The 24,318-nt window shown below is 44.9% G+C and overlaps 2 protein-coding genes and 1 non-coding gene across 9 annotated transcripts in view; 1 reads left to right on the top strand and 2 right to left on the bottom strand.

Moving 5' to 3' along the window:
• Window positions 1-17,924, bottom strand: part of LOC105569867 (guanine nucleotide-binding protein G(q) subunit alpha) — a 40,571-nt gene extending 22,647 nt beyond the window's left edge. The window contains exon 1 of one of the 6 annotated variants that reach the window (XR_001009539.1): window positions 17,276-17,917. Coding sequence is in view for 5 of the 6 variants with exons in the window: in XM_012026648.1 (XP_011882038.1) it covers window positions 17,276-17,393 (118 nt within the window). In the remaining variant the exon portion in view is untranslated. Of the gene's footprint in view, window positions 1-17,275 lie in introns of all 6 variants that reach the window. The other 5 variants (XM_012026648.1, XM_012026649.1, XM_012026647.1 and 2 more) reach the window with 5 other exon arrangements.
• A 2,562-nt stretch (window positions 17,925-20,486) lies between these two features.
• The window catches only part of LOC105569866 (amphiphysin), a 46,821-nt gene continuing 42,989 nt past the window's right edge, over window positions 20,487-24,318 (bottom strand). For both annotated transcript variants that reach the window (XM_012026643.1, XM_012026644.1), the window contains 2 exons: window positions 23,362-23,504; window positions 20,487-23,275 (listed from right to left, as the gene is read on the bottom strand). In XM_012026643.1, the coding sequence (XP_011882033.1) occupies window positions 23,195-23,275; window positions 23,362-23,504 (224 nt within the window). In that variant the 3' untranslated portion in view covers window positions 20,487-23,194. The remainder of the gene's footprint in view (window positions 23,276-23,361; window positions 23,505-24,318) is intronic.
• On the top strand, window positions 24,177-24,249 carry Trnat-agu. Its single transcript has one exon. It is a non-coding gene; the product is annotated as a tRNA-Thr (tRNA).

The raw sequence follows: 24,318 nt of genomic DNA, 5'->3' as shown, positions 1-24,318 counted from the left end.
TTTCAATAATTTTGCTGCAGTAAAATCGACACCAAAGAATCAATATGTGGAAACTGCGACTGTAATTCGGAGCGTACGCACTGCAAAATTGAATCCGACGTGCGTTTCGGCTTCTCGTCCAAAAATGATTTCGAAAGCACGTAACTTGGACGTCCCATTATCGTGCAACGGCCTGTTCGCGGGTAAGAGGCTCCGTTTCTCGCACGATTGCCAGCTATTAATTATCTATTTATTATCTAGTTATTATCTGATCGAGCGATAAGCGACGTTCGTTCGGCGGCGACGTCTCCCGACCCGTCCGATCAATTGAGAAATTGAGACGCGCGTTGACACATTTTCCACTTTAATTAAACGCCGCTTAAGCGCCGCTATCGAATTACTGAGAAATTACAGCCTTCTGATATCTCGCACTGCCCCCTTCGAATAATAATTAACCGCTCGAGTCCTTATAAACATACGCCGAACCTCTTGGTCCCTCAACGCTCAAAGACAATCTTGCGATAATTGCAGCTTAATCCTCCCGCGTCCGCAACAGTTTCCATTCAAGTGCATCCTATTAACTAGCGTCCCTCTCCTCTTTGAAATTGATACCAGAGAAAATGAAGCCAATCGAATCACAAAGACAGACGGCAAGAATTAACGTAAAGGAAACAAATGAACCTTCACGGCGGAATATTCATAACGGAAATAAATTAACAAGCTCTACCTTTCTCGCGAAACAACCCTTTCTTTCGGACGAAACGTCGGACGGTCCAAAAAATTAATTCCAATTAAAATTATCCGCGGCTCGCTCGCGCGACAATTCAGCGAGGGGAGTGCAATACCCGGTATTGAGAGATCAATTTCGGTGCAGGCTCCCCATAGAAATAATTGTTTATAAATCGCCGGCGTGCCCTCTCCGTCTTTCTTTCTCTCAGGAGCGCGCGATATCGTCCGTCGTCGGTGCACGCACACAATGCACGTGAAAAGTTGCGCGGCTGTAAAAGTCTTGTCGGCGAGGCCTTTGGCGCACAATCGTGACATTATTTCCCGTACTGAATGCCAACGCCGTTAGGTACATTGTTCAGGCGCGACTGAATGAGCACCGATTAAAAATAAATGGCTATATAACACCGCTGACGTAGGGAAGCAATTTTAGTTATTAAAGAGGGGCGCTCCCGAGAAATAAAATGTTGCGTCCGAAGTAAAGCTGAGGTATCGATAAAATGACCAGTTTTTCTGCGACTCGTGCCCGATATACCCTTTCCCTCCCTTGCGTAAGAAGGGTAAATTACAATTAACCCCCGGGAACATCATGTTGGGGTGTAATGCGTCACGCGAGCCTTTGGAAGACGCGGTGAAACACCCGTGACATTCTTCGCCGATTATTTTTTAATCCTCGAATTTTGATTCCCTTTACGAGACTTCCAAGACTCCCCCCCCCCCTCGTTTCATCAAGCGACGAGAGATATCCAGGGAGAATTGATTTGCGATTGAAACCACTGTGCCTGTTAGACCCCAGCGCTCGAGGTTGACTTCTGAAGCGTGACGTTTGAGGATTATCTCACCTCGATTAACGTTATTATTTATATCGAACCAATATTTAACTAAGGCGTTTGATGAACAAGAGGAAAGTGCATGCAGCAACTGCCGCGTCATCGCGTAAGGATGTCCCGGATTTTTGACGTACGCGCTCCTTAAAATAATTGCAACCTTACGCGAAACGTTCGAGGAGTTTCCGAGCGGAACGACCCGCGTGAAGTTTCGCAAATGCCAGCGAGACGCGTCGATACTGGATTGGATCGCCCAGATGAAAGCGATAATTCAAATCACATTTCCGCTGCCGCGCTAAAATTAATTTCGACGGGGATGCCGGAACATTATGCGAGCGACGAAAACGCCACGCCGTTTCATACTTGCCGCACCAGCGTGCGGGCTCATCACATTTCCGAACGTTCACTGTTTCTTTGACCAAAAAAAAACCAGATTACACAAGCCTCCATTTAAGGGGTTACGCAAGGTGTACAAACCCCCTTGAAAAAGTATATATCCTTAAATATATAATATAATATATCAATACCTATACGTTAATGTATATAAATGTATATATAAAGTATAAGAATGCATATAACTAATTAAATCATTTTTTGCCGCCTATGATATAGAAGAAATATAGGAAAAGACTATAATACATTTACATGAAATCTGCAAAATATATTTTTTGCTGTTTAAAATATATGATAAATATAAGAAGGTATATTTTTACTGTACTCAAGAATACAAATATTTTCTATATATACAACTATATATATATATATGCAATTTATATAACACATATATTTTAAAATATACGTAATACAATATATCAAATATATTTTTAAACGTATTTTTACATGTATATTTTTTCATGGGGGAAGGAAAGGTCAATACTTCCGGGCGCGATAGTAGCGGCCAAGCAACAGGGGAAAAAAGAGAAGCATTTCGACAAGTTATCGCACGAGAGTTAAATGTAAATAAATTGCGAGCAGATAAATTAAATTACCGCCAATTGTTTCCATAAACGCATTTGTAATAATGACGGCGAAAAACGTGCGCAATGTAAACAGGAAAATTGCGCACGAAAAACGCGATAAATCACGGTTCATCGTTTTCTTTCACGTTGAAAACCGTTGTTTACGTCTGTGTCGATTTGATGTTACAGTGCGTATTGTACATTTATGGAATTTTTATTCATAAATAAGATTTATTTTCGTTGTGCAGAAAATATTTCTATATAAAAAGCAATTCTATTTTTTTCTCTCTCTCTCCCCCCTTCACGTTAAATTGTATCTTGCGTTTTTTTCTCGCTCGCGCGAAATATTACCAATTGCCAGCAAATTTTTCAGTGCAAGGTGTGCTAGAATTGAAAAATGGTGGCATAAATATCTCGAGCCTGCTCTCATTATTCGGTCTAAAAATGAACGTGCCGATTCTTCGAGCTAAAAGGTATTGTTAAAAAAGGAAATGTTTCTCCGTAAATTAAACTTCACGAGCGAAAAGGCACCGTATTATCGGTTCTTTGTTCGTCCGTTCTGAAAACGATTTTGTTTTCAGGTAAAATTATTAGGATGCAAAAATGACGGCTACTCTGGAAAAAAAGACAGTTAGCAACCCATTTTGGGACCCACAATTAGTAATCGAATTATTTGGATTGTTCGTAACTCCACTCTGGGAAAAATTTTGACCGTTTTTTTGTAGTTAAGCAACGTATCATTTCGGTTAGTGCCTCTGAAGGGAAAATTATCTTTGCGTTACTGAATATCGACAGAACTAATTAAGAGAATTGGTTAGTATTACTTAAAAATCTTGGATATAGATATAACAGCTAATTGTGATTTTTAGACTTTTACGCGGGGTAAAACTCGTAAGAGATTAGAGTGTTACGAACAACCCAAATAATTCGATTACTAATTGTGGGCCCCAAAATGGGCTGCTGTCTTTTTTCTCCAGAGTATCGTCGTACTTTCGCCAGGTGGAAACAAGCGACCTCGACCATCCGAAGTAATTCCGAGGGGGGGGATACCGCGCACCCGTTTCACGCCAATTTCGGGACGGCTTGTACAGTTTTTCCCTTTCACGCATATTTTCGGACGTAACGCGCACGGTTCGCGTATCGACGCGGATCGGCGGGGCAGAGTCACGCGCGCGTTTCGATGTTTACGCGATCCCCGTCTATATAAAAGCGATTAACGCGCGATTAACGACCGCATGTTTTCAGCGATCGCGTGATTGCGCAATCAGCGACGGTGTTTCAGCGATTCAATGAGCTCTATTTTTAAATCCCGCTCACAGCCCGAGGAGAGCTCATGGGGCTTTTTATCGGCTTATCTGTGTTTATCTCCCACCGCGAATAGGAGAGGAGACTCGCGTATATTTGTTGATCGTTAGCGCGGCGATTGTTCGCCACGTACACGTGAAATAATTTGGCGGCTTTTATTCCGAGTGTAACATTATATGTGGCGATTATTTATAGAACCGGTGCCGGAATCTAGAAATGCGAGAAGAAAAAGAGGGAGAGAGGGGGAGGGGCGGGGGAGAGGGAGGGAGGAAGGGAGGGAGAAGAGCTTCCTATGAAACGCACGTGTCCGAAAAGGCATAGTTACGGCTAATGTGCATTGGCTAATATCGAAGGTAAAATATCGATACTTCGATAGTTCAAAGTGTCATAAGTATTCTTACATGAGTCGTGGGGTGCAATAGCGGTGTGTAAGCCGTGAATAAAAATGGATAAAAATATAGCTTTTATATACAGGGTGAGTCAGACAACATTTGACAAAATTTGTGAGAAGGTAGAACGGATTGAGATCAACCGAAAAGCCCTGTACCGTTTTGCAATTTTTGCAATAGATAACAAGTAATTAATTATTAAAAATCGTCGTCTTAGCCCGGCCTACCGCCCAATTCGAGCGCGTGGCCGAGATGTGACCGCCCGGCGATCGATATTGCCAGGCGCACGGAAAATTGTTTATTGCAATCGGCAATGGCTACGCATGAGCAACGCATAACGCTGGACCCCCCGTTCCGAGCTATAACAATTCCTCAGCCTTTTTACGCGCCGCTCGTGCGTAGCCATTGCCGATTGCGATTATCGTAGTCGGCTATTGCGACGCGAGTCTAGGCGCGGTGCGACGACGTAAGCTAGCGGGCAACGGCGCGCTGTCCATCCCTCGCCATATTTTTCTACGATAATCGCAATCGGCAATGGCTACGCACGAGCGGCGCGTAAAATTAAGTAAATAAATGAATCGTATGCATATTCCATCGGGGGGTTAATTTCGCTTCAATTTATTTTTTCTGATATCAAATATGTAGTCGGCTATTGCAACGCGAGTCTAGGCGCGGTGCGACGACGTAAGCTAGCGGGCAACGGCGCGCTGTCCATCCCTCGCCATATTTTTCTACGTTCATGTAACATACATACATACATAAGCCGAAATATTTTTATGCCGAATTTCATTTTCATTAAAAAGGCTGAGGAACTGTTATAGCTCGGAACGGGGGGGTCCAGCGTTATGCGTTGCTCATGCGTAGCCATTGCCGATTGCAATAAACAATTTTCCGTGCGCCTGGCAATATCGATCGCCGGGCGGTCACATCTCGCCACGCGCTTGAATTGGGCGGTAGGCCGGGCTAAGACGACGATTTTTAATAATTAATTACTTGTTATCTATTGCAAAAATTGCAAAATGGTACATGACTTTTCTGTTCATCTCGATTTACCTTCTCATAAATTTTGTCGGATGTTGTATGACTCACCCTGTATATGATATGTATGACTGCGGCCTAACGTGAACTCTTAGATTCTTCATTTTATGATGAAAAGGTGACGCGGTAAAGTCACTGTGTTTTATATTAAATAAAATTGGAGGCAGGAGGCTCTTAATACCAAAATATCACGTCGTTTATAGTTCCTGAGCCGCGAGCGATTAAAAATGAGAGACTTTTCATAAGCCGGGCTTTAGAGGGTCCGAATAAGTAATAAACTAATTTTTGCAAATAAATTTTTCAATGAGCACTCCGGCGTAATGAAATTTTTATACGTTCGTTAACTCAGACGCCGAAATGTCAAGAAGTGAAAAATTATATTAGTAAAGAGCGATTTTCCTCGATACATTTATCAAGAGGAAATCGACCTTAGGGAAGAAATTCGTCGCACGCAATCAGCTCACAATCGGTAAAAAAAATAACATTCCCCCTCCCACCCAAAATTAATAATTACATAAAACCCATGGGTGCCCCGTATGCACTTGTGGCGCGTATAACGCGAATGTATTGTGAATTGCTGACTTCAATGAGATTATCGTAATCCGCGGAATTATAAATTCGACCGAGAGCGAATACCGGGCGTCTTGCGACCGTCGCGGCGGTGAGTTAGCGCCGTTAGTTCGTCATTTAACGCGGAATAGACGGAATATTCGAAACTGGGGATTAACGTAATATTCCGCTCGATCGAACGACATGCGCTTACGGAAGCACCCATATGGACCCATATATAAACACACACACACACATTTATATATATATACACGTACACACGTGCATAGCGAGCAACGCTACGTGCAAGACCCGTACGGAGAGTGTGCAGATGTTTCCGACGTATCGAACGCGCGTAAATTTGTTGCAACTTGCAAATGAAGATAATTAAAAGATTATCAGGACACACATCGTGGGACAGCGTTCGCCTCCTGTCGCGCACCCGGCCGAAATTGATTGACGCTCCGTTAAACAACAATACGCGATAAGATTCATTACTTGTCGTTACCTGCCTGATTACGGTGTAACGCGTGTGTAAAAGCGGCCGCGTTTGTCAACGCCGGGGAGAGAAAGAAGGGCGAAGCAAACTGAGCAAACAGAGCGAAAATAAAGACCAATGCACGCACGCGAGAGAAAACAGCTTCGTTATCGTCCGCCATCAGCCTTTTTATCATATGTACTTCTCCCTCCCTCCCTCCCTCCCTCTCTCTCTCTCTTTCTGTTTTTCTTCATTTTATATAAATATTCCATGTCATCGGGTTTATTCTATAATTTTATGCTTTTCGTCTGCCGGTATCTTTTATGCACAACGCTCAACGACGGCTTGCACGACACTTAAATGTCGTCAAGATTGTTGAGCAATTCTTTTTTTATTCCGCTTTCACCCGTCGCGACGAGGAATTCCAAAAACGTTCGTCGGTTTTCTCGGTCCTTTTCGGTATCGCTTGACCAATTTCAACTTCCCGACGTTTCCCGGTTTGTACGGTTTTCCAGACTCGCGACAATCCTGCATGATGTGTCAAACGCACGGCGAAAATAGCGTCGCGCGGAAAATACCTCGGCAAGGACCTTCACGGGCTAATGCACGCGGATTAAAAAATAACAAATCGATTTTATGATAGGCTTATTTATAAGGGCTTAATTTTAGTTATTGTTCCCGCCGCAAACTGCCTAAAAGTGATCGTCTCCGTTTCGCGCTTAAAAATGACATTGTTAATGTATATAATTTTGTATATAATATTCCTCGCAATTTATTATAAACAGTTTTAATAACGATCGTAAATGAACCGGGTCCAATGCTATTACACTTGAATGTATCATAAAATAGGATCGATAAAGCGTCAATTATATTTATTATAGAGAAAGGAATATTTTAATCTTAAATGAAAAATTCTAAAATCTAGAATCGTCTTTTGTCGAATATCGTGGTGCCAACTTCGTCCGTTGTAAGATGGAGGGGAAATTTATTCTAAACGCAAGAATATATAAACTTACATTTATATAAGTTACTCTTGTCTCAATATAGTAAGTCAATCCTTTTTAATTCGATAGGGGAGAATAAGAATTATTGATTTTATTTTGATATTGTCTTATTTTTACACGAAATGAGGTTGTGAGAAATATAAATGCATTAAGAATATTTTTTGTCTCAGTAACAGAAATGCTTTCTGAGGATGCACCCACAGTAAAAAATTTCCGGATCCAATGCTATTATACTTCGATGTATCATAAAATAGGATCGATGTAGCGCCAATATTATTTATTATAGAGAAAGGAATATTTTAATCTTAAATGAAAAATTCTAAATCTAGAATAAAATAATAGTATGCACCGTCTTTTGTCGAATATCGTGGTGCCAACTTCGTGCGTTGTAAGATGAAGGGAAAATTTATTCTAATCGCAAGAATATATAAACTTACATTTATATAAGTTACTCTTGTCTCAATATAGTAAGTCAATCCTTTTTAATTCGATAGAGAAGAATAAGAATTATTGATTTTATTTTGACATTGTCTTATTTTTACACTAAATGAGGTTGTGAGAAATATAAATGCATCAAGAATATTTTTTGTCTCGGTAACAGAAATCCTTTCTGAGAGTATAACAGTCGCAAGATATTTTGTGACGTTTGTGGCGTATGTTGAAAAATTTAACGTGAAAAAGAATGCGATTGAAATGTTCGAGAAAAGTTGCGCTGCGAAAAAATCCAAGACACAAATCCAACGGTAAAATCAAACTGCTATTTGTAGAAAAATTTGAGATGTGCACAAAAAAAATAAAAAGCATATATATAATTTTTCAGAAACATAGATTTGTATAAGATTATGTTTCTGGCGTTTCCTCGCGCCAAATCTTCAATCACAATATATTACAACATGATGCATCCCTGCGAGATGAAATAAACGGCGTAGTAAGAACGTAATTTTTTAAGAACGTGGAGTTGGTCTTTTTTCTCAGAGAAGATTTAAATGGATTGGTAGACTTAATTATGGAGTTATTTACCTCACTGAAGGCCTTCGCGGCTTAACGCACACGGATTAAAAATAACAAATCGATTTCATGATCGACTTATTTATAAGAGCCTAATTTTAGTTCTACACGGCGGCGCGCGACAGGACTTTCCTAAAGTGAAAATTATTGTAATTCAATATGTCCCGCGCCAGGCAACGATAACGTTTATCAACGCAGTAAAATACATCGCACGCGTTATTCTTTTCCAAATTTACAGAAGCGCGCATCTTTATCTCTTCAAAGTTCGGCGTACCTTGTTATCCCAAGTGTTCGAAAAAAATATATTTTGTTGAAAATAATTCTTTAAAAAATATGTACGGGGCGCGTCGCGGCTATCCACGGACCAATTTACGGCACGTACATTCTCACGTCGATACCGGGGGAGAAATCTGGACAGATGCGGCGCGGCTGGTTGTTTACACGACGCATCTCGTTAAATAACGACCATTCAGCTCCGTGCCACATTGTTCGATGAAAGGTCAGCGCGGTAGTGGCCAGGATCCGGCGAGCTACGCCGGCTCGCGCGCGGCGCGCCACGGAAGCGACCGCAATCTTTAATGTCACTACTTCCGGGGCCGCTGTTTACGAGCGCGCTAATAATACTCGACGGCGGCGGCCGACTCGATACTACAGCGCGAATTACTACCGGCGGATTTTCCCACACCGTCCAGAGATCCGCCCTTGCGGATTTCGCAGCCTCGGGCGGCGGTCCTCGGGTCTCGCTCAGAGGCAGGCAGAGAGGAGAAAAGAAGAACAAATTAATTAGTTTAAATTAACACAAACTGATTTACGCAGAAGGGAAGACATTCGGCGAAAAAGGCTCGTCACGTCAAGTAGAAAGAGCGAAAAAAGAAAAGTCTGCGCGCGCGAGATGCGCACAGAAAAAAAGAATATTCCACTTTTGAAAATATGTTTAGTTTCAACCGAGGGGGAAACCGCTGAGGGCATTGTGGTGTGTACAGATTTGCGGCATTACTGGGCATTACTAGGCATTCTTTGGCATTAGGCCTTGCTGGAGCATTATAGAGATAAAATAAGATAAAACAAGATAATGAGATAAAGTAATGCCCACTGGGCATTGGTGTACTAGATTTTGGTCAGCGGTTTCCCCCTCGGTTCCAACGCGAATATCGTGAAGTGAGGTTACATTAAAGGATGAAAAACTGGCCTAAATGAAGCAATTTTATGTAATTCAATCAAGAAAAATGTATGCCTATATTATTTAGGGATAATTTTCTTGAACGGCAAACAAATGAAGCAATTTTATGTAATTTAATCAAGAAAAATGTATGCCTATTATTTAGGGATAATTTTCTTGAACGGCAAACAAATGAAGCAATTTTATGTAATTAAATCAAGAAAAATGTATGCTTATTATTTAGGAATAATTTTCTTGGACGGAAAGGAAACAGTATCGTATGGAAATAACACGTTTTCAAATCGAAGGTTATAATAATTAAAATGACTTTTATACCGTCAAACTAATTATACGTATTCTCGAAGTGGCAATTATAGTGTTTAAAGAAGACTGTAATATGGTTGGAACGTAAGATTATTAAATGCTTCTAAGAAGATTACAGATTGTTGCGTACACAGTAAAAAATAAAATGTTAATGTTAACATTTTTTACATGTTCCAAAAAGTCCACTCTAAATTATAAGTTAAAATAACATTTATCGCGTGTGTTACTTTTTGACAAATTATAAATATTAATTAATCAACACTATACTTCACATTTAAGTTTGTGTCGAATAGTTACACATCAGAATAGTTTAAATAATTTTTCAGAAATGTCGATACTACATGTTTTGGTTGATTTTGTGAAATAGTTGTGTTAAAAGAACACAATAATATTCAGTTTTTCAATAACGTACATAAAGTGTCAAGTTATTATGTTAACATAAATAAAACACATAAAAATGTTACGAAAATAATAACGTATACGTTTTATGTTAATTTTACATTGAAGTAAGAATCAAATCTTGGTAACACAAGAAAATTTTAACATTTGAACACACGATTTTTTTTACTGTGTATATACGAAACAATAAACGCGTTAATTTGAGTATACAAGAGTTGCCCCGACAGTTATGTTTTTTCCGGGCAAGGAGGCGCGATCGAGCTTAGGAGGATCGGGGGCTTAATTGGCGACAACCGGAGCGCTTACGAGAAGAAATGCGACCGGGAGGAGAATCGGTGCCTCGCGCCGCTTATCACGCCGCTCACGTCGCGCCGCCGCGACCGGAAGAGGGTCCGAGAGGGTCCCGCGGTACTTCTCTCCGCGGTTTCTCCGTTACTTCGATAACGGCAAGGCAAACGTGGTAGGTGCGCCGGGGATTGTTTGAAGAACGGCGTGACGGACCGAGTACGCGCCCAGAAAAAAGTTTCTTTCAAATCAAACAAATTTTCTGACCTTGCTAGACTTTTATTTTATTTTAAAAAAAATTATCTTCTTAATCGAAATTTTATTTGACTGAGATTGGAATCTCTAAGAAAATGCATATCTTTAAATCGATTAAATGCTTTAGTAGAAGTAAATAAAAATTTAGTAGACTGGAAGAAACGTGATTTTAACGTATCTCATGCGTTTGGCCTAAATAAATATTTTTTCGGGACGCGGCGAAATTCCCGGGGATCATCGGCCAAAGCGCCACACACCGGCCCGCTCGTGTGTCTTCGATTTGAAAAAGTTGCTCCAATTACAGCGTATAAATCTCTTAAACCATGACTGTTCATGACTGTTCGTATAAATGCAGGGTGATTCATATCCTACGGAACGTTAAGAGAGACAGAGCTCTTTGTTTAATTCCGCGACGAAAACCTGCGCGAGAAAATTTAACAGTTGAGTGTTTTAATCGTATTAATATTCGCTCGCGGCAAAGGACGTAAATTATGACTTTTATCATAGTAAAAAGATTTACAAAATTCAACTTCACTTAAAGTTAAATAAAAAGCAAAGTTTTGATTATCCAAGTGTGTTCTTGTGGTTTTAATTAACGACGAGACCTTCGTCACCTTCAGTCGTCTTTATATTACTCGAAATTGTCTTTACGCTTCATCATTTTTATATAAAATTTCTCGCTTCAGACTTTAGAATAATATACGTATATTACTTGTATTCTGCGCAACGAAAAAATTCTTAATATATGAAGAAAATCTCGCCCTCCCCCAGATTCAATGTAAAAAATACTTTCGCGAAAACTTTAGATCAGAGAACAGTCGTACAATAGAGCAAATGCCTGCCGAATCGCGTAACGCTCGGGAGAAAATCAACGTTGTTTAATTAACATGATATTAGAATCTTCTCAGTACGAGCGATCTCACAAATTCTCACGGAGTCACGAAGCGGCGCTCGCAATCGCGCGGCGACAAGGAACTCGTCGCAGCATCACGTATCCCGCGATCGGGCTGTATCGCGCGTTTGGCGGACACATTCCGCGAAAGAGAGAGGGAGGGAGCGCGTTCTCGATAACCAACGGTACGCGAAACCGCGTCAGGAATCGCGCGAATTGTTCCTCCAAACTCGCGGGCTGTTGTGCCGCGAGCTGCGCGGACGTGGGTGTGTGTGTGTGTGTGTGTGAGTGTACGTGACCGCGTGCAATCGTCGAAATTGGATTGCCGTTGGTCCGCGATTTACAATTCTGCCGAGTCGACAGGCCACGTCTCCGCAGTTGGACAACTCGGCGGACTTGGCTGCCGGGGCGCGCGAAAGGGCGCTGAATCGGCGGCCGGCCGGCGCCGGCATTAATTGAAACCCTTTATTTCCGAAATTGGATTTGACGGGCGCGAGCGCGAGTCTTAGGAGCGCGCGAGTGCCCGGATCGCGTTGATCCGCGGTAATTTCACGACGGCATTGTTGCCGGAAGCCTCGCACGTCGAAAACTTTAAAGCGCGGCTCGTCAAGTTACAATGTAAACAAATTAGACTTATGCGCGCTTTGTTTTATCCGATTTCTATTTTATTTCATTGATTAGAGTCACGACAGTTTACGTCCGTTTACGTTGACGTCCGCGAAATTGTACGCGGAGAGAATTTTCTCTTATAATTTATCCCGAGAGTCATGCGATCGTGGGACAACATGGTACTTCGACGACCTTTATGAGAATTTTTTTGAAATTTTACCGACAAAATGTGTACTAAATATAATTACTAGTAAAATGTATGATAAAGTTTCGAAAAACTCTCATAAAGTTCTTCGAAATGCCACGTTGTCCCACGATTACGTGATTTTCAGGATAAATTTTAAGAGAAAATCCTCTTCGTGTACTAACGGATGGTTACATTCGACGATAAATATTTTAAAATGCAGCTCGTCAAGTTGCACTGTACAAAAATTAATGCAAATGTGTAAATTGAACAATAAAATTATATAGAAATATGGCAAAAATATATTTTGTTTGAGGTTTACTTTAATAAAGATTTATTTCATCGATCAGCCAAGTTGCTGCGCATCGAAACCCGCGGAATTGTTACGGACGGTAATATTTGGCGAGATTTTTTCTCAAAATCAGGTCGTAAATTTTCAAAGAACACGATCGAAAATTATAACTGCGGAATTTCCAAGACACCTTATACGCGTACACGCGACTCGTTGAAACGTACCCAATGATGACAACGACTATTAGCTGTTGCTCTTCCGCACCGGTGGACCTCCGTCTATTAAATTCGAAAGTCTATTAATTTCGAAAGCGGGCGCCGAGATAAGAGCGCGAGCGTCGAAAGTGGTGATTCACCATTTCGGGGAACATTATCTCTGAGAGAATCCGCGACGGAGATAAAATCGTGCAATAAATGAGCGGTAATGATTGTCGATAATGAGGTGATTATTGGACGATTACGGAATCGATCAACAAATGAGCAGGCGGTGGTTAATTCGCGACTCTACATATAAGAGCGATTTGCAGAAAAGAATTCCGATTGGTCGCAACTGGGAAGTCCAGCGACATATTTTGCGAGCGACTCGAAATTTCCACAAATTACCGTAATGTCTCGACAGGGATCCGACTCTCATCTGTTAAATTATATGGAGGCATCTCATTTCGAGTGAAAAAAACTGCGAGAAGACACCCAGATATCTATTGTGCAATTGGAAAGAGACAAAGCCGCTCATTTCTAGCGTTTTCACTATATGTTGCAAGATACAGAATTGACCCCCTGAGGATGCCCATTAATTTAACAGAAACCCCGCTATCCCATATTAGGATCCTGTCTCATAATACGGGACTTTCCTCCATATTCGTGAATAGTGATTCACCGACCGAGCGGTTTCTTGGCTAATACTGAAACTTGACTTAATCGTAGACTTACGATACAAATCCTCTAATAACAGGTAAAGGTTAAAAGTTGTCCAAGTTAACACAAACGAGCAGACAAATGACAAATTACGAGCGATAAACCGCGAATCACGAATAGCGTGGTAAGTAATAACGAGTGTCCAACGAAGTTCCACGAGTCACAAATCACGAACCCGTGCATAGGTCGGGGCTAGCTCGAGGTTGGGTCTACAATAGACGCAGCAGGTCGCAAGAAATCGGCCAACGACAGTCGACTATTCTTCTCGTAGTCGACTGTGACTGGTCGATTTCTTGCGGCTTGCCGGCTCTATTGTAGATCCAACCCGTCGTGGTTGGCACGTTGAGAGAAAGATCCGCACGATCCTCCGCGTCGAGTTCGAGATGACAGATCTATGACGGAGGAACGGCTTACGTTTCGCTTCGCGGAATAGGTGGGTAAGGTATACGCGATACGCGGCACGCGCGTGAATCACGAGGCCGCGGAGAGCGCGCCGGGGAGAACAATACGCCTAACGAGCGACGGCTTTCTCGTCGGATCGCGAAGCGAGGCGAATTTGATACGCGCGACGCCGAAGGGACTCCGAGCTCGCGGAGATAAAGTTTGACGTGGCGATTGGTCGACCCTTCGGACTCTAAACCACGGCCTTACGTACAGGTCTGGAAACAACGATGATGGGGGTAGACTCCCTTAATGTCCACGTTTTTACTTCGGTTTTCAGCCGCAAGGTGCCGCGTAAGATCTAGGAGTGTCACGTGCGACACGATGACACAAAACCGCATGTACGTGTGTATCAATATTTTACAATGCCGTTCTTCCTAGAGACGCATAAAATTAATGACTTCAATCTTTTTTTGGCACTTTAAAAGCAGAGCAATTTTGTTTCACAGTTCTACACCCTGTATTGCACTTCGGTACCGATTAAGGCATTTCAACAAAAATTATTGTACAATTTACTGTTATTGAAACGGCCGCAATTTCAATTCTCACAGAGCTACACGTGACCACAGACTTCTATAATATGTATTATAAACAATGAAAGAATATTTAGACCGGACTGTGAGCGGAGCGAACCGATAGTGTGTATCGGGCTTTACGAGCTACCGATCTGCCCGAAAATCTGTTGAAATCAACACCTTCCGGCTCACGTAGCGGAAAGTCCTCCATTACGAGATAGCAGGTTTTCAACACCCAAATTCAATCACAAATCTTTTTTTCGCAACGATCTAACGATGACTTTTCCACTAAACAGATCTTGCAATAAATTCGTGGTGAAATCAACTGACGACGCCTGTTAATTTAACAGAAACCCATATTAGGACCCTGTCTAGTAATAGGGGACTTTCTTCTATATTTAACGACAACCCCATCTTAATATGCCTGGCGGTTAATTAATTGCAACATTTAAGGGATCTAATCTGGAATGCGCCGAGTCCACGATTAGCGCGTGATTCCGATGAATAACAAACTCGGCCCAGCCCGTTCGAGACTAAATACCGAGGCGTTGCCGTTGCGAAAAGCGACGAGATTCTCGCCCAAGAGGAGAGAGATCGGCGGAGTCACCGCGTGCAGGCTGCGGCCGGTCGCGAGATAGAGAGAGAGCGAGAGAGCGAGAGAGCTGTCAAGCGCACGCCGGCCGCGCCGATCGACCTCGTGCACGGGGCGACAGAAAACGTACGTGACGCGCGGACGTCGCCTCCCGGGCGGCGCCGGCGTCGGCGTCAGCGTCGGCGTCGACGTCAGCGTCGGCGTCGGAGTCGACGGCACGCGGCCGCGGCCGCGGCCGCTCGCGAGCGGCGCGCATGAATGAAACGAGCGAGACTCTTTCTAAAGGACGGTACACAGGGGTCAATCAGGGTAATCTCCCGCGACGGCCAATGATGGAATTAATAATCGTCATTCTCGCCGGCCGGCGGAATTGACGGCCGCGTCCCGCTCCGGCGATCTCACGACGATCTCCGCCGAAAGAGGAAGCTCTTCTCGACGGCACGCGTTCTACGCGTTTCGCGTCCGCCGAACGTTGCGTTGCACTTTCCTACGTAATAGCGGCGCAAATCGATCCCACCGTTCGAAGAGAAATTAACCATTCGGCGCGTCGCCGGGTAAAAGGTTCCATTGACGGATCAGCTCCGCGCTGCATTACCTCGCGGAGAAGATAGAATCTATATTGCACGTCGCGGATTTTTATTCGCGGCCGTCACGGCAACGCCTAACGTCGGACTCGCACGAAGCCGTCTTATCCGTACGTCCGTTCCGCGATGCGACTGCCTCTCTTTCACGTTCCACGCCGGTCTCACGTTTCTTTCATTTTAATTTCTGTGAATCGTGCGAGGAGCCCCCTAATATGAGACAGTGGGGTTTCCGCTAAATTAACATCGTCTGTCGGTTTCACCGTGAATTTGTTGTCCCTGGCGTGAAGTCTCTATTCTGGTGGAAAAAAATTGTCTCTAAAATTTCTGGAGTGAAAACACCAGCCGTGGAGTGAATATCTCACTCAAGAACTTTCGAGGCAGCTCATCGTTGGTGCGCGCAAACGTCGCGAAAGAAAGATTCGCGAAATTGAACGCCGGAAGCCGGGCTGTCTCATATTAGGCGCCTATCTAATAACAGGGGGCATATTCCATTGTGCAATCGCGTAAGTTCTTTTATCCTTTTTTACTTACTAACTTATTATTTCATAACTGCGTTGTTGTTGATTTGCAGTGTCACTCGAAAAGGACCCAAAAGTATAGAGTCGCAACGTTGCGTAATAAACTAATTAAATAACTAGCCAGTTGGGTCGACTGCAAGTTTCCCCGTCTCAATTTTTACTCATTACCGGTGACAATAGCTGCAAACTCTCCTTTCGTCTTTTACTTCCACCTCGCGTGCAAGCGGCGTGTTCGGCTCATCGCGAATCCCTGCGACACTGTCGACGATGCGTTTCAGGGGGGACTCGGCCCAGAGCGTTTAACGATTCCGATTCCACGGCCTCGCGCTCCACCCCGCCGAGCCGGGGCGAGAGAGCGGCGCCCCCGACTAGCCAGCGCGAGATTCGAGCGCGTAAACGCCGGTGCTCGAGGAAAATTGCGTCTTTCGCGGCGGCGGTCTACGAAACGAACAAATCTCCGTGCGGGGGAGGGCAGGGAAAGGGGGCGGCGACGCCTATATCTGCCTCGATCGAAATAACAGCGAGTAGGCAGGCTTGCTACTCGCCAGCGCTAATCTCCCTACCGGGTTCATACCGGCGTTATCGTCCTTCATTAATTTCCTCCACGGGAGGAAGGCGAGCGAGGCCGGTCTCTCTGCCTTTACCGGCCTGACGCCGGGGTTTACGCCGCGGATAGTGGGGCGGCAAGTCGAGTGGCAAATTACTCGCTTACCTTCCCCGACAAACGACGGCGCGCACAGAAGTTTAAGCGAGCGAAGCCCGCCGGCACGACACCTATTCCTCGTGCGTCTCCACGGGTGCGCGCCACGGGTTCGCCACGATTTTCGCTATTTTTGGAGTGGCCTGCCGTTTAACGTCGATCCGCACACAAGTCCACGTCCCCGTTTTCCTCGGCGTGGATGGGGGGAGAGAAAAAAAAAAGATTGATAGGGCGGGACGCGCGCGCGAGAAAGCGATTTTTATAGCGCTCGGCCGGGGCGCCGTTCTATCGGCCGAGGAGGACGGGAGGTTCTCTCCTCCTTTCACGCGAGAGTAAACGACGAAACTCACCGAGTAGGAGCAGTTTGAGTTCCCGCCTGGCATCCCGCTTGTCCCTCCGCAGTTGCCGCTCGATTTCCTGGTTGATGCGTTTCTGTTCCTTCGCCTCTTCCGACAGGCAGCACGCCATGGCTCAGAACAGCGGAATCCTCCTTTGACGGAGGAGGTGGCGAAGGCGAAGAAGGAGGAGGAGCAGGAGGAGGTAGAGGGAAAGGAGGGGAAAGAGGAGGGCGCGCGAGCGATTCGCAGCGGCAGCGAGCGCTGCTCGCCGATCGGCGGCGACCTTCGTTGCGGCTGCTGCTCCTCTCCGCCTCTCTCTCTCTTTCTCTCTTTCGCGCACGCGGCCGACGGCGCGGCGCAGCCGGCGAGCGCGTTACGACTCAAGCCGGCGAGCGGGTCCCGATCGAGGACGGCGGGGGACCGGGTATTATCTCGCCGCCGCGGCGACGACGGCGACGGCGACGATGGCGACGGCGACGGCGATGGCGTTGGCGACGGCGAGCGGGCGACGACGATGTTGGTGACGCCTCGTCGCCGTCCTCGTGGTCCCCGTCTCCTTCCCTCTCCGTTTCTCTCGTCCCGGTGGTGCCTCTCTCACTCCCGGCTGCCTCCCACTACCGCCGCCGCTACTACTACCGCTACTACTACTACTACGGACACCACCGGCGACGGCGATGGCGACGGCGACGACGGTCACGTCGACGGCAGCGGCGGCGACGACGATGACGGTGGTGTTTCACTCACTCGCGGCAACTCACCACTGCCACCACCACCACCTCCTTCTTCCTCACCACCACCACCACCACCACTGGCACTCGCAGCACCGGCACGACGACGACGGCGACGGCGACGGCGGCGAATGCGACGACGACGGGGGAACGTCCCCGGCGGCGCACCCGTGTTTTCCCCCCTCAACGACGGCGGCGTCTACGCAGCGCCGCTGCTCCTGGCGGGGCTCGACGACGCCAGCGACGCATCAACGCGCGTTCGCGCGCCTCGCTCCCGCTACGCCCTCGTATCGCTCCGTCCCGCTTGCTCGCCGAGGCGCGCTACGCGTGTCCTCCCGCACACGCACGTAACTCTCTTCTCACTCCCTCCGTTACTCACGCAGGCACGCACGCAGCACACATGTAACCACCGGTGGCCGCGCACGCTTCGCCTTTCCCACGGGCGCTGTAAACCTCGACGGACGTTCCCTCGCGGAGGGCGAGGTCCGTCTGTCCCTGCCTCCCGCGGCTCACTCTCGCTCGCTCTCTCCCTCTCGCCCCGCGGCTGGTATTCGCGTCGCCGTTCCTATCCCGGCGGAGCGCTCCGGCGCGCGCCTCGAACCACCCGGCGACACGCACGCACACACGGGGACCGGGACCGGGACGATCTCTCTCGGGATCCTGGGGACGGATCGCGCGCGCTCACCCGCGTAGTACTATCACGCACGGCGCGGCGGCCAGAGAGAGCTCGCGACGTCGGCGGCGATCGGCTCCCGGCTCGCGCGGTGTTGGGTGTGGTAACCCACCGGCGCTCCGTCTCCCTCTTCTCTCCCGCTGTCTCGCTCTCGCTCTCTCTCCCTCTCGCTCGCTCCCTCTGTCTCGCTCGCGCGGGCCCGCTCTCCTCCGTGACACACGCGAAAAGCTGTCGCTGCTGCTGCCCGCCGCCGCTGCTGCTGTTGCCGCTCCGACGCACTCGACGGCACGGAAACACGACACGAGGCTGGCACGAGACGAGCGCGGCATACGACGACGCGCGTGGTCGCGTTAACGGGCGCGACGACGTGTCGGATCGCCGGATCACGAGGGAGAGGGTTCACCGCGACGTTTCGTCGGCTCTGTCTTCTCTCCCTCTTTCGCCCGTCTAGCACTCTTTCTCTGTCTGTATTACTGTCGCTGCTGCTGCTGCTCCTGCTGTTGGCTGCTGCTGCTGCTGCTGCTGCTGTTGGCTGCTGCTGCTGCTGCTGCACGAGCGCCCACACCTCTCGAGCGGAGCAACTCCTTGCGACACGCGCCGCGCCCGTCCGGCGCGCAGCTTTTATGAAGCGTTGCGCGAGCCGCGAAATCCTGTTAGACCAAACCAGATTGGCGGAAGCCCCGGCGACACGGCACCCACGGCCCCAGGCTCCTCGGTTCCTCGTCGCTCGCGGCTGGCTGCCTGCCTGCGTATCAACCAGCACCGTGTAGGGCGCGGGGGGCGCGCACGTGTCCGCTAACGAGATTAAAATCGGCGAATAGGAGGAGGCGCGGCCGCCACCCGCCGGGGAGGAGGCACGGAGAACGTAACGGCGCGGCGCTGCGGGCGCCGCCGGTCGCCGCGCGCACCGCCTTACCGACCGAGCGCCGCCGCGGGAAAATTCGAAACGACGTGACACGCCGCAAGCGCGATAGTAGCCTTCATCTCACGCAAATAGAAAGCGGACATTTAAGTTCTCAGGTCTTTTTAAATGACGATTCATCGCGTTTCCACGAGCGACGATTCTTCAACTGACTACACTGTTACTTTTTCAATCTGTCTAATTTTATCCTCTTTCATCTCTGTCTCCCGTATAAGGCTTTTCCTCCTTACAGCAGTGGTTTTCGACGCGCGACGCAAAACGGAAATTCTTGTCCATAGAATTCCCAGATTGATCGGTCGTTCTGCCTTAGACTTTCGTTTTTTTTATTATTATTAAATGAAAAGCCGCGATGCTGTGAAAGAAAAAAAATCTGTTAATCTTATGAACAAATTGTCAACTCGATATTTAGATTAAATGACGTTACAAAACGCACGAAGCACAAATTAAGTTGAAACGAAACGCACTTCGTTCCCCACGTTTCGCATCTATGAATCAGTAAAAACGCATGTCACAAAACTGTTGCCGTTGTTTGACGAGGGGATTAAGTTTAGCGTGTGGGGCTTCGCGAAGCCCATAACATCAACAGATTTCTAGAATGCAATATAAACTCTTAATAAATCAAAGTTCTAAAAAAAGGAAATGTATTCGAGAAACGTCGCGCTCGCTCCAGTTTTTGTCCGCATCAATCAACTTTTCAGCGCAGTTTCTTTACTTTCTTTCGGCTCGTGAAAAGCTGCGGCTTTTCCTAGATATACGATATAAACTTGGTGCGATATAAACTTGGTAAAAGTAAAAGAGAGGAAATTTGTGGTAATTGATGTGATGGTTTAATCGTCATCTCTTCCGAATGAATAAACGTTTTAAAGAACTAAAAGATACGAGATAGAGAGAAATGATCAGTTACGCGCCCATTACAATGAATCTTTATTTCCATTGGAGACAATACTTTTTCAGTGTTTACCTTTGCCTTATTTGTCTATTTTTGTCCTCCTAACTGCGTTATATATTAGTATATAAAATATGAATTCTCGTAAATGGCACACGTGGATCATCCGTGTCCATGCATCGTCACCTCAAATCTTTCAAGTTTTCGAAAAAAAAATCTTTACCATGATATAAATAATCCTTTTTTTTTCTTTGAAGCAAAAATTACTCTCCCAGCATTGAAGAGGCAAATTGCAAACGGACACGTGCGACCCACATATACTATTAGAAACTCTCTGACAAAATAAACATTTTACTTTTCGCAAAATTTTTGCTTAATATGCATATTTGTAAGTATACTGGTCAACTTGGATGTTAAAAAGGTTTTACTTCCGTGTCTACGGCGATAGATAGGACTACTCTGTCTATGACATAAAAAATACTTTTGTATTTTACTATTGACTTTCATTATGTCTTCCTTTTTATGTATTTTTGTTTTACTAATAATAAAATAAAAATAAAGTTTTTCTCAGTTTTTGTAAGGTATTTGTCATACATCCAGGGTCCTTCTAAAGTCCCCTGCATTTGCACGAGATGATAGGAAAGTGTATCGTGATACATCGGATACAAGAGTGAAATGCTGTCGTTTCGCTGCCCTTCCCGATATATGCGCATATCTTTGCCAAGTCTACACGAAATGATAATGTCGGTGATAGATCGACATTTTTATTTCTGTTTAGACGAGGGTGCTTCCACGTCGAAGGGGCCATTTTGTTAGTCATTTCAGGATTCCCTTAATACATGAATGACAGAAGAATATAGACATTATTTGTCTCTCTCACCCTCGACTTTTATATAATTCGTTTGACACATTTATTGTACGTCTGAATGCTATAAAAAATTATTTAATGCACAGTTAGCGAGAGGATCTTTTTGTTACATCCGTTCTTAGTATTTAAATGCATCATCTTCACTTGATGAATACTTCTTGTGAGGTTTTATATAATCATATAATTATTATTGCACGTGTGATGTAAATTGCAAGCACGAAAGGATTAATCGAATCTGTTCGAGATCTTTTTTTTTAATACAAATTTGTACAGATTTGTTTTCCCATTTTTGGGGGAAGGAACATTTAAGAAACCAAGAGAACTCATTAATAATATTTCTATCAAATTAACCAAATAAGGGTACAACAATCAATTCTTAAAACCAAATGGCTTCTCTTACAAAAGGGATACTCGAACTTTCCTATTCTTTCGCAGTTTTAGACCAGCGTGATAAAATAAAAAGACACACAATTTCTCTCAAAGCTAATATTTTCTCTTAATGCTACCGCTGTAAGTATGTACGTGTATATGTATATATTATTATTGTTGTTGTTGTTATTATTATTACAACACTATTTATTACACAAGTTGCGAATACAAGATTGGTTCGGCAGATCTAACGAGTATTGATTGAGTCTACAAAAGTTTCGGGATTGGATCGTTACGTATTCGTTTTCTATTCTGACAACATGTGAATAGATACGGGAGCGATAATAATTATAGCAATATATATAGTAACAATAGTAATAAAATAATATAATAATAAACGTTCTCTCTCTCTCTCTTTCTTTCATCGCTACCCGATTTCTACATACATGTACATAAGATTTGCGGATACAAATGAATAAAACCTGCGCGAAATAATACACAAATGGACTCAACTGACGCAATTCGCGACGCTCCAAAAGGCGGAGAAACAAGAAAAGAACTATCAATCATAAATACACAGAAGCTATACTCTCATCTCATTTATACATCGTAATATTTATTTCTCTCACGTATCAGCCCTTCGACATCTATTATTACGTCGTTGAAAAATTTGGCATGCGAATCGTGGCGAGATTTCAATGGGAGCTATTGCTAGACTGCTCTCGAACATTAGGCGAGTAAATAGAACCTTACCTTACGAATGCAGGTAGTTGGACCTTGAAAATTTTTACGACCGTCCTACTCCCGTTGAATGGGGAGGGGACGATTTTCTCGAGTGGCGCGCTCGTTCTTAAAACTTGAAGGTGTTACGTCTCCTAGCGATAATTTTTTCAGTGGCCACAAAGTTATCTCGTAAAATACTCTTAAATCGTATGTATAGATCTATGTACAGTTTCATAAAATAATATTAATTTAATATATAGCTTTCGTTCATTTTTATATAATATTGCATGATCGTTGTGTACGCGTGTGTACGTGTTTCTTGTTGCTGTATATATACGTGTTACATTATATTATTTAGTAGTCGCTTAAATATCTCGTTTGATTATTATTCAATGATGTGTATCCGTACGTTTGATATGAGAGGGTCAATCCCATATTTTCCTTGACGAATAAGAGTGAACGTTGGCACAGACAGTGGCTGGGTTTAAGGCACTTTGGGGTGATTGATTCTCTCCGCAGTACCCTCCAGCATATCTTATCGAATTCTCCCCGCTCCCCCCTCCCCCTTAATCCCTCCTGCAGCCCTGCGTCGCCTGCTCTCTCTCCGTTTATCTACGTACACGTCGCGCGTAATATTATTCCCGCGTGACCGCGCGCGGCTCTTATCTCCCACTTAATTGCGCGACGTCTTTAACTACTTTAAAGTAAAATACGCTGTCTCTGATGAGCATTGGAGTGTAAATGGCGTGCCGAGCTCAGCTCTCACAGCGGTTTCGTGAAGTTCGCCGGGAACATACCCTTATCGTTGGTGCCCTCCTTGATACCCATTAACCAGCCTTCCTCCTGTAACGAGAAACAAAGAGTGAGAGGACACGCTCAGATTTCGTCACAGACACTGCAGACCTTATTTATTCGCAGGATTTACGCACCTGCTCCTCGGGATCGTCGTATTCCACGACGCGAATAATCTCGCCGACGTCGAACGACAACTCGTCCACGTCCTCGCGACTGTACTTGTAAGTGGCTTTAACCCTGTATAAAACGCCTGGCGGCAGATTGTCGGTTGTCGCCCCTATAGAGAAATTAGCAGCATTTTCATATTCCGCCTCTAGAACGACCGACTCCGCCCCGTTAGTCATGGACCTGTCTGTGATTTCGTTCGCATGGAGACTTCGATATGGTAACCAATTATGCGCAGAGCTTCGTGTCATTCGTCTAACTGCATAATTAACGTTTAATCTCGCAACTAGGTCAGATTAACTACGATCTTGTTTCGGCAAGACCATGCACAAAGGGGCAGGCAGCGTTACTACTATCGTATGTACAATCACCCGGTACTGCAAATTTAGTAACATTGAATTCACTGAATTTACGTTGCACACGCGCGAGTTTACTTGGAAATTGGAAACAATCCGCTGAGCTCGATTCTACGGAAATAAACCGATCGATTATGCTGTTCGTTTGCCTTGGCGAAATACGATTCAATGATTCTACCTCGCACTTGTCTCAACCAGAATCTCTGTTACTTAATTGTGCAGGTATTTTTAATATTACGGTAAAATTACATTTAAAAAAAAGGTGTTTAAATGTGCTCTCTGCATCTAGAAACATCCTATTTTATACAAGCAAATCAAAACGCTTAAAAAATTTGTCGACAAAGTACGATTGTGCAATATGTATGTAACGTACAATTTAGGAATTTGTACCAATTTTCCAAACGTATTTATTGCCTACAAAATTAAATGTCACGGTGGTCGAATTGGTGAGACGCCCGCCTAGTGAGAGGGAGGTCCCAGGTTCAAACCCTGGCCGAGATATTATTTTTTGCAATGGACTTGAAATTAAAATTATTTAGACACTAATGTCTTGTCTTGGCTCTTAATTAC

Source organism: Vollenhovia emeryi, unplaced genomic scaffold (genome assembly GCF_000949405.1).
Source record: "Vollenhovia emeryi isolate VEMERY1.0 unplaced genomic scaffold, V.emery_V1.0 DF939122.1, whole genome shotgun sequence".
In the NCBI taxonomy this organism is placed as follows: domain Eukaryota; kingdom Metazoa; phylum Arthropoda; class Insecta; order Hymenoptera; family Formicidae; genus Vollenhovia; species Vollenhovia emeryi.
This window is presented reverse-complemented; position numbering and strand designations above follow the sequence as displayed.